The sequence below is a fragment of the Haplochromis burtoni genome, unplaced genomic scaffold (assembly GCF_018398535.1).
Source record: "Haplochromis burtoni strain Fernald_Lab_line unplaced genomic scaffold, NCSU_Asbu1 Contig_230, whole genome shotgun sequence".
NCBI classification, from domain to species: domain Eukaryota; kingdom Metazoa; phylum Chordata; class Actinopteri; order Cichliformes; family Cichlidae; genus Haplochromis; species Haplochromis burtoni.
In genome coordinates this window covers 573,836-584,008 of record NW_024582591.1, presented here as the reverse complement: position 1 = coordinate 584,008, position 10,173 = coordinate 573,836, and the positions used below count along the sequence as shown (strand labels likewise).

The 10,173-nt window shown below is 41.4% G+C and overlaps 1 protein-coding gene across 6 annotated transcripts in view; it reads right to left on the bottom strand.

Annotated features, from left to right (window-relative positions):
• Positions 1-78: 78 nt before the first annotated feature.
• Positions 79-10,173, bottom strand: part of LOC102298258 (syntaxin-17) — an 11,871-nt gene continuing 1,776 nt past the window's right edge. For 5 of the 6 annotated variants that reach the window (XM_042226816.1, XM_042226818.1, XM_005937566.3 and 2 more), the window contains 5 exons: positions 7,865-8,073; positions 7,703-7,768; positions 2,912-3,238; positions 2,092-2,142; positions 79-378 (listed from right to left, as the gene is read on the bottom strand). In XM_042226816.1, coding sequence (XP_042082750.1) covers positions 259-378; positions 2,092-2,142; positions 2,912-3,238; positions 7,703-7,768; positions 7,865-7,987 — 687 coding nt within the window. In that variant the 5' untranslated portion in view covers positions 7,988-8,073 and the 3' untranslated portion in view covers positions 79-258. The other variant, XM_042226819.1, reaches the window with a different exon arrangement.

The window sequence follows — 10,173 nt, the reverse complement described above, 5'->3', positions numbered from 1 at the left end:
CACACACACACACACACACACACACACACACACACACACACACACACACACACACACACGTGCAAACATACAAGCAAACTTCTCTTCTTGTCTCTTGTCGCCCCTCTTATCCCGCCTCTCTCCATCCCTCTCCTCTCTCTATTTCCTTAATTGCAGCTTTCCTCCGTATTCGAACAGATCAATAGGGACAAACGCTGTGGAATGGCTGGGAGGCAAAGTGCCATCGATCTCCCCATCTCCCAAACACATGCACACACATCAGATTATCAGCACACACACATTAATACACACCTTCCCCAGGCTCTTGGTCCCCTCCTCCACGTTGGCAGCGGCTGTGTTGACGTTGTCCTCTATGCTGTCAATCTTCTCCTGCTGGGACTGATGCGCAGGGGTTAGACACACACAACACGTATTAACACACACTCATATGCTAGCAAGCAGATTCACTTACAAACACGCGCACACAGACACACGTGTAAGCACAATTGTTGTGCAGATATTTTTTTACCCATCCAAATTCTGCTCCGCAGGACAAGTTAACAACAGAGGGGTGTGTTTGGAGGCTGCAGGTATATTCAAGGGAGATTTCAGTGAGGGTGGGGGTCATATGGTGTGTGCGTGTGTGTGTGTGGCATTGTGTAGATCTCATGAAATATTCAGAGTGGCAGCTGTCTCTCTCCATGTGAGGGTTGGATGGACACAGTGACCAAATAACAACCGGAGCATTTTTCTTCCTCAAAACGGTTTCTTTCTTTCTCTTTCTTTCATTCTCGCGAACTAAAAATCCGCTTCTCTTATGAATACCCGCGTGAAAGCTTCCTGTTATTTTGTGATGGTTTTCGGAGATTTTAAACCTGTAACCCTAGACTTAGAGATCGTGTGTTAGATTTTTCACATTTTCATTTTCTGCACCATTCTTCTTTCCAGCTTAAAAGCTGCAGTGGCACAGAGAATTGGGATAAAATGAGCGGCAACAACCAATTATTATAATTACTCTGATTAATCAAAAATTTGCAGATTTGGCTTTTACTAATAATTTAACCAGTAAAATGTCAGAAAAAAGTGGGGAAAAAAAGCTTTAGCTCCTTTTTTAGCTCCACCAAAAGTGCCCAAGTCCAAAACTGTTAATGTAACTCTCCCATTAAAAGTGATCATGACCCACTGTTCACTTTTGTTTTAAAAGAAAAATATCCTAATATAACCAGATATAATAACAGCACTCACAAAAGAAAGAATCTTGACTAGAACAGTTATTTGACGTTAACCATGTTCTGACTGTGTTCATGAGTTTTGGTGAATGTTTAAAAGATCCTCGTAGCTGTTAGTTTATAACATTTAACACCAGTAATTCCAAAACAATCAGACAGCTCTATTATTATAATACTGTAATGGGAATTAATTTCATGCTGTGTTTCTGCCTCAGTACAGACACAGAAACATACAGATAAGCCTGAAGGCGCCCCAACATCGGAACAGACACAAACATGACGCATGTACAGACACAACCACACACTCACACTCACTCAGTATTTCCACTGTGGCTGAGTGCTGGAATATTACTCCCCTAACGGCTCCTTTCACCCTTGAGACACCACAACATGTCTATGCTCTTTCTGCCACACCCCCTCCCCGTGCCTCTTTGTGTTTTTTCAGCCTAGCTACATCTTTACCCGCCCTCCTCTTCACTGTTAATCTCTCCTTCACTCAGCCTCCCTCCATCCCTAAGGATAAGACTGATAATCTGAGCCGTCTGTTCTCCACCTGCTCCGATGTATCCCTTGTTTCCCCTCCTCTCTCCTCCCCCTGTGAAAACCTGCCCCCCTTCTCCCTGCTTCACTCTCACTCATCTACTTCTGAATCTCTCCTCTGCTGAAGGGCCTCTGGGGCCCCAGCACTACTCCGGAGCTGCTCTGTGTAAGCTTGTCTCAGTGGGGCCTTACCAAGCAACGCAAGCGAGCACGCGCACACAGGTCAAATACACACCACCCACCTCCTGGAGGTGCACAGACCTCTATCACATTGTTTTTGTTCACAGGGGTGACTGTGCACACATGTAGACAAAGAAATGCAGAGCTGAGCGTTTGTACTCACATGGACGAGGATAGAAAACTCTGTCACCAAACCGCTCAGCTCCTTCAGATCCTGAAAGGGGGAAGAAAAAAAAAATTAAAATGCTGTATTGATTTGTTTGAGGTGCTTATCGTACAAATCTACAGCTACAAAGTGTCCAGACTGTCAGTGAATGGGATTCATAACTGCATTAACGAGAGTGACTAATTAGGATGTGCTATAGATCTAAATGTGTCTGCAGGAACAGATATCATGGCATACATGTGAAATAAATCATGAATTTAAATTTAGCTGTGTGAGTTTCAGGGTTCTCGTACCATGCTGATAACTATGACATGTCGCCTGTGAAAAAAAACGCCCGCTGTGTTGCTTTTAAAGTCTTTTTCCAGGTGAGAGTTCATGCATACGAGAAACCCCTCACCCTATGCTTCTCTATCAGCACACTAAAAAGGACCACAGAACACCACCCAGTCAATAGCAGCGACTGTGGATACAGCAACAAATGTAAGGCATAGTTTTGTTGGTTTGCTATTATCCTATTAGGCCTAAAAAGAAGAAGAAAAAAAAGAGAGATTGAAATTGCATGCCTGAAACAATAAATCGACTTCTTTGTTTGCTATGAGATCACAGCAAAGAAATAAGTCAAAACTTGTAGGATAATAACACCCCACCATAACGGACAAATGATTTTTTATTTATAATCAGCACACAGGCTTAAAGCTCGACATTTGTGAATATTCCCAAGGACATGATAAATAGATACCGTACATACAGCTTACCTAACAATTAGAACATATCCGACTATGACTTGCAGACTAAAGCTTGTTCCAGACGTGCATACCTCTTCCAGGTTATCCCAGGACTCAGCTGCTCTCTGATCAGGAGGGATTTCTGGGAGCTGGACCTGGCTTTGCCTGCCAAATCCTGGTACGTCGCCCGTATTGTCATCAGTGTGGCAGCTACTGGATGCACAGCTGGATGAATGAGTGGCAGGTGGTGACGCTGGAGCGGGCTGAGGCTCGGGGTTAGAGTGCAAACGGAGGAAGTCCTGTGCAGCGGCTGACGCCCTGTCTCTGACCGGCTTGATGAGCGCTTCCAGAGCGTCGGCGTCTTCAGCACGGACCCGAGTGCACAGCTTCTCCATCTCTCTCATGTTGGCTCTCAGCTGCTGCAGAGGCGCAGAAGAAGAGAACATTTTTCAGTTTGAATGACAGTGAGTGGTATGAATGTGAGGGAGAAGGGACACTTGGACGGCCAGAAGGACAAGCAAACCTGTGGTTAAATACAGCCGTCACTGCCAAAACAAAACATGCAAGAAAAAAAATAAAAAATAGAAAATGTGACGAGGCAGACGTGGCATAACAAATCCAAAATCTCCAATCTGTATGGAAATAGTAACATCTCAAATCATCTCAATATCAAACATACATTTTCCCTCTGGCATGCAGACACTCCAGTTGTAAAGACTGTTTGGATGAGAGTTGTGAAATTTCTTTCTTCCCTCATTTAATGGAACTAGATGGCATTCACTCTGTGTTCAAAGCACAAAACATGATCGGGTGACATTTAAAAAAAAACAAAAAAAACAAAAAAAAAACTACTTTCTTTCTGCTGTCTACATCCGCCAGCTAAAGGAAGCTCACAGCTACCTGACATTATAGCTCAGCCGATGGGGAGTCCTTAACGTTTACATTAAATCCTGTCACCCTGTCAAGAGCACAAGCACGTCATCATCAGTAGATGCACTGTGATACGTCTGCAGGGTGTAGTTCAGTAACAATTAAAATGGTTCTTGGTCACAATGTTAAGTTTTCTGAGCAACCAGGTCATGATTTATATCACCCAAAAAGAGCACTTTGCTCTGACTGCAGGTTTACTTGTGGTTCCCAGAATATTTAAGGGGGGGGGGGGCAGAGCCTTCAGTTTCCAGGCCCCCTTTCTGTGAAACCAGCTTCCAGTTTGGATTTGGGAGACAGACAAACTCTCTACTTTTAAGATGATACAGCATATAGTTAGGGCTGGATCATGTGACCCTGAATCCTCTCTTAATTACATTGATGGGGGCTTCCCACGATTAATGTTTCTTGTTGACGCACATTTTTCACTCATTATGCGTTTACACACCACTATGGTTACTTTGTCCTGTCCCCCTCCCCTTATCCCGAACCAGTGGCAACAGCTGGCTGCCCCTGCCTGAGCCATCCCTCTGTCGCCACAGCACCTGCTCATAGGGGGTCATATGTTAGTTCTCTGTATTATCGTAGGGTCTTTACCTTACAATATAAAGCGCCTTGAAGCAACCGTTGTTGTGAGTTGACATTATACAATTAAAAATGAATTGAATTCAATGATTTCTGTGAAGAAACATGCTTCTGATGAGATTTTTAAACTTTTTTTTTTTTCCACTTTGGTGCTTTGAGCAGGTGCCTTACAGTTCACTATATTCAACTCACAGCTAAAACAATCATATATTCCATCACTGAAACCAATTCTGCCCAAAAACATATAAACCGTTCACACAATAGGAAACAAAATGATTTTTACTTTACACATAACATCAGTTGAATTCAAGAGAAAACACAAGTTGTTGTTCATTTAGCAATTGGCTAAATGACACACACACACACACACACACACACACACACACACACACACACACACACACACACACACACACTGTGTTGTATTGCCAAAATGATGCGAACTAGAGTATTATGCAAAGGTTTTGAGCCTTCATATTTTACTTCCAAGCAATCAGACTGTCCTGTTATTTTTTAATTTTAATTTAATTTTTGTCTTTGGACTGATTTTACTCCGTTTCAGTCGTGTTCTTGTACCTGTCGATTATCACTGATTACCACTCAGTGTGTTAATAGACCTCTCTGCATTGAATCATATTTGTTATTAATCTCTGTCTCTCTTCCACAGCATGTCCTTTATCCCGTCTTCCTCCCTCATCCCAACCAGTCGCGGCAGATGGCCGCCCCTCCCTGAGCCTGGTTCTGCTGGAGGTTTCTTCCTGTTAAAAGGGAGTTTTTCCTTCCCACTGTCACCAAAGTGCTTGCTCATAGGAACGTCATATGATTGTTGGGTTTTTCACTTTATGTATTATTGTAGGGTCTACCTTGCAATAAAAAGCACCTTGAGGCAACTGTAGTTGTGATTTGGCGCTATATAAATAAAACTGAATTAAATGTTTGTTTCTTAAACCACTTAGCACTGACCACCGAGTAATTCAAGCATAGCAAGGCCCCAAACTCAAGAGATTAACTAGTGTTGTGTTTACACATAAATTAACTAAGTTGTCTGTTAATTTAATTGGATAGAAAAGCAAACATCCCATCACTATCAGTCACGGACTGGCCTCCCCAGAACCCGCACCTCAACCTTATTGGAGCAGTGTGGGATCACCTTGACAGAGAATGGAAGAAAAGGCAGACAACACCCAAAGAAGAGCTTTGAATGAGAAGAAATCTGGCTAAGAGAGTTCAGGCTATGTTGAAGAATAAAGGTTGTCATACAAAGTATTAACGTTCAAGCTTGTTAGAACTGTACAAACTCTGATATGCCTCAGATTCTGTATTTCTATGTACGCTTTCATGTATTTCAATACATTGTTGCACCCATATTGGGGGTTTTTTCCTAGCAGAATATAAAAGAAGAGTGGTGCAAGCTTTAGATATGAGGCTGAGGAACATCGCAGCGATCATCCCTGCAGGCAGCAGCATGACCTGGGTTCACAGGTTTTTGTCGTTTTGTCTTGTTGTCAGAGATGTGCCAATAACACATTCTGCTAATTACATGACATGAATATGCATATGCATATCCTTGTTCACAGAAGCAAAAAAAACCCAAAAACCAAAAAAAACACCAAAAAACCCCAACACACTAAAGGTCATGTGCCTTTTAGCCTGCAAATTAACTGTGACTGTATGTAGTTCAAACACAAATGCCGCAAATAAAAACAGTACAGACTCTGCTCTCCTGTGTTAAAGTGTTTGCAGTAGCTCGTGTGGCAAAAGTGGGGCTACTGAGGTCTGTCTGCAATCTTCTCTTGGGAGTTAGCTTGGTGCTAGGCTAGCTGGAGAGTATGTTATGGTGATGGGTGGGAAAACAGGCTTTTTTCCAAACAGATAAAATAAATCAACATAAGCATGCAGTGCCAATGATCAAAATAGGAACTCTGAATGACATAAACCAACCTATTTTCCTATGTTTGAACATTAAGCACACAGACAAACATCTAAAGCAGGGCAGACAAACTCCTACTCTGGATTTACACCATGAAGACATGGGAAAGCACTCTGTGTGGACCCCTGAGGGTTCGCCGGGTAATGGTGAGAGGATAGATGTGTGCCTGTTTGGAGTTATTTCACCTTCAGAGACATGGTGGCTTCTAGGCAACAACATCCCCTGAGGCATTTCACACTCACTATGTGAACAAGTTCACACACATGCGGACACAACACAAAAAAGATGGATTCTAGGTTTAGCAGCAGCTCTTTTCTTGTCCTGATTTAGTAAATTTATATAGATAACGCTGTTTCCAAAAGTATGTGTTTGTGTATATGTACACATGCTGTTAATTCCAGCTGAACAGATTTCGTTGCTATTGATTTGCTCAACAGGAGGCAATTTTCTTGTCATCAACATCATGCAGGGTAGCTGGTGACATAGAGAGGGAGACTTCAGTCTCAAAAGTGGTTTCTGCTGTTGGATACTTCACTGTCAAATCACCTCCATCACAACTGTAAAACAATAAATAAATAAAAAAATACTGGCAGTGGCCAGTGGTACCCCTCAGCCTCCTAGTACACTGAAGGTATGAATTCCAAAACCCCACGTCCCCTCGTTCTCAAGGTATTGCATTCACAAGACTTTCAGAAAACTTGACCTCTCACCTTCAACCTTCAGATCAAGGTCACCGAGATTCAAAGTCATCTGGGATTTATCGATACCTACGGTATCAATTTAAAAGTCCTACATTGCTTCGCTCTCGAGTTATCACATTCACAAACTTGGGTGTCTGTGTTGCCTGCCTGCCTGCCAGCCAGCCCGCCCAGCAGAGTTATAACAATACTCCATCAACACTATCTGCTGAGGAAGAGCAAAAGGTGTGCCTGAAAGTAGCTGGACCTTATGTTGAGTACTTGTCTCTGCGAAGCTGCTGTTTTTCTGTTGCTCAGTGACTCTTATTCCACACAAATCAGTATTCGTTTTAATATACTGGCACGCTTCAAAAGGCATCTGTTTGAGTCACAGATCATTTCAAACAGGCTTGGTAACGATGACTGACACATTTCTCCTTCATTCAGACGTCACAACAAATGCTGTCTGTTTAAACACTGGATAAAGATACTGGTTGCTGCCCTTTTACTCTGTCTTTACTTCGATCTTCAAACTGGAACAACATGACAGGCACAGATCAGAAACATCAAGATCCGATATTTAAAGAGGTCATGGGGTGCACATTTTGGAGACAAAAAATATAATACGCAGAGTCATGCTTGTTCAGGAATTTCAATAGGCGGTGAGTCATGTCATCCTCTAAACAATTGTCACATTCACTAAAACACATACACACAAACACGCCTCTGCTTTTCTATTTACTTCACAGGTTATCACTTCATACCTGAACAGTTCTGCTGGCATTAATATGCTCCTGATGAAGGCGATCCCATTGCTGGGTATGCTGGTACTGTGAAAGAAACTAGGAGTTATTTATCTGAAGGCTGGAAGTAAGAGTTTGAAAGTGAGGTTGTGATCCTGTGTGCAGCCAGATTTGAGCCGTCACCTTCAGTATGTTGTTATGGTGTTTCTGCAGTCTCTCCAGGTCTGTGGGCAGAGCCACTTTAATGAACTTGTGGATCGGTGCCTCCAGGCGCCTCAGTGTCAGCTTGTTGCCTTCCTCTGCCATGTGTCCCGCTGACTGCCCACAGCCAACACTACTGCGTAACTTTGACAAGACACCTGCTCAGCTTTATCTCGCTGCGCCCACAGATACTGTAAATACCAGCAGAGTATTTTAATATACAAAATTAATAAACTCAGCAGCACATGTAAGTCTGAAAAAACTGCCACCTCAAAAGGCCAGCGTCCGGCGGCATAACCAGACAGTTTGCACAAGTGTGGCCATGATCAGATCATTACTTACACTGGGGTGTGACAGAAAATCATATTTAACTATCCTTTTTTAAAAAAAACCAAAACAAAACAAAAAACAAAAACAGGCCAAACTGTTGCACACCAAATAGTTAAGCTTAAGTCATTAACGTTTCGCATTTGTTTATGAAAACAGACATGGACAAGCCATTCCCCTCTGTGTATCAAAGTATTCTAGATTCAAATGTAAGGCCATCTGTCTGACAGATAAAGCCTGGCCCAAATTGGTTCATGCAGCAAGACAATGACCCCAAGCACAGCAGCAAATCCACAACAGAACAGCTAAGAATGACAACAATCAAGCTGAGGCAACAGCTCAAAGTTAAGACCTCAACCTGATTGAAATTCTGTGGTGGAATCTTGGATCTACAAGCTACTGGATCAAATGGTGTACTCAGTTTTCCACAGGACTGCATAACAGAAGTGTTTACACAGTCAAAATGTTTTTAAGTACAGTAAATACTGTCATTAAAAAAAATGGCAAAAAATAAATAAATGATAGAAACAAAGCAAACAAAAAACAGTGACAGTTACTAGATAAAACTCCAGTTTTTCATGTATCTTAATGTTTAAACTATCATTTGAAGACATGTATTTGGGCTTTGGTGAGGATAACTAGCTTGCAGCTTTGTATTCACACTGTACTGTAGATGTTTATAATAAAACTGATATATGTATAATTCAAGCATATCAAAGGCACTTAAATCAAGTGACGAACCAATGACATGCCTTCAGAAAACAGACAACTTAGCAAATAACCAATTTTAAATTATACATTTTAAAATTGGTTAAACATTTTTACTGGCAGCCTGTCCCAAAAATACACAATTTGTTCTCGTTTTAGTCGAATCTAGGGCTGTTCGATATAACGATATATATCGGATGACAAAACGTCTATTGTTTCATTTTATGCTATTGTTTATTTCGTGGTGTCACAAAATAAACTGTTTACAGCAATATTTTTTTTCATCGTTTTGATGGTCACTGTAGTGGCTATATTAATTTCTTAAAGTTCTCTCTTTCTCTTATATTTAATATAACCACACTACAGACGGACAAGCGCCTGTTTTTATGCTTTATGGTTAGCAACAATGACGGTAACACCATCGCGTGTCCGCTTGTTTATGTTCCACACAAACCTTTCACAATAAAGCTCAAGATCCTGTTGAGAATTTTCAAAATAAACTGAATCACGTGAAAGAGCAGATTATTGACGGATGAGAAGTAAAAAAAAGAGCCGCCAGGTGCTAAAAAAATAAACCTTAGACTCAAACGTTAGAACAGGCTTTTCCCCGCAGCACGCCGTGTAATAAATACTCACAAAGAAAACGGCGGCTGTTACAACTTATGGCTAAAAAATGTATCGTTTCATGCTTCTGTTAAAACACTCGACTCCAGCTACATGACGCGCAGCTGTTAACACTTCCCGCAAGTCAAGCTGCACGAGATTCACAGAATTTACAGAAAATGTTACATATCGTTATCGGGACGATAGAATTCTTATATCCGGATATGAGATTTTGGTCATATCGCACAGCCCTAGTCGAATCCATGAAAAAAAAAAAAAAATCCAATGTTCACACAGTTTGACAGGCATAAAATAGTGTGTTTGCACCAACATGGTGATTCCCAACAGCCATTAGGTAAAAACTTGGAATATTTCGGCATAGTGAGCAGTGTATCCTGAGAAAGAAAGAAATGAAATTGGTCCTTTAGTTGAGTCACCAACTGTTCACTGAAGCCTCATTAGAAATGGTCTCAGTGGAAGGGTGGCTGTCAAGAAGCCTTTCATACGGAATAGAAATATGGTGAAAAGGCTGAGGCGTGCCAAATTACACGAAAACCAAATTGGGAAAATAAAACAAACAAAAAAAAACTTATTTTTATATATATATATATCTATATCTATATATATATCTATATATATATCTATATATATAT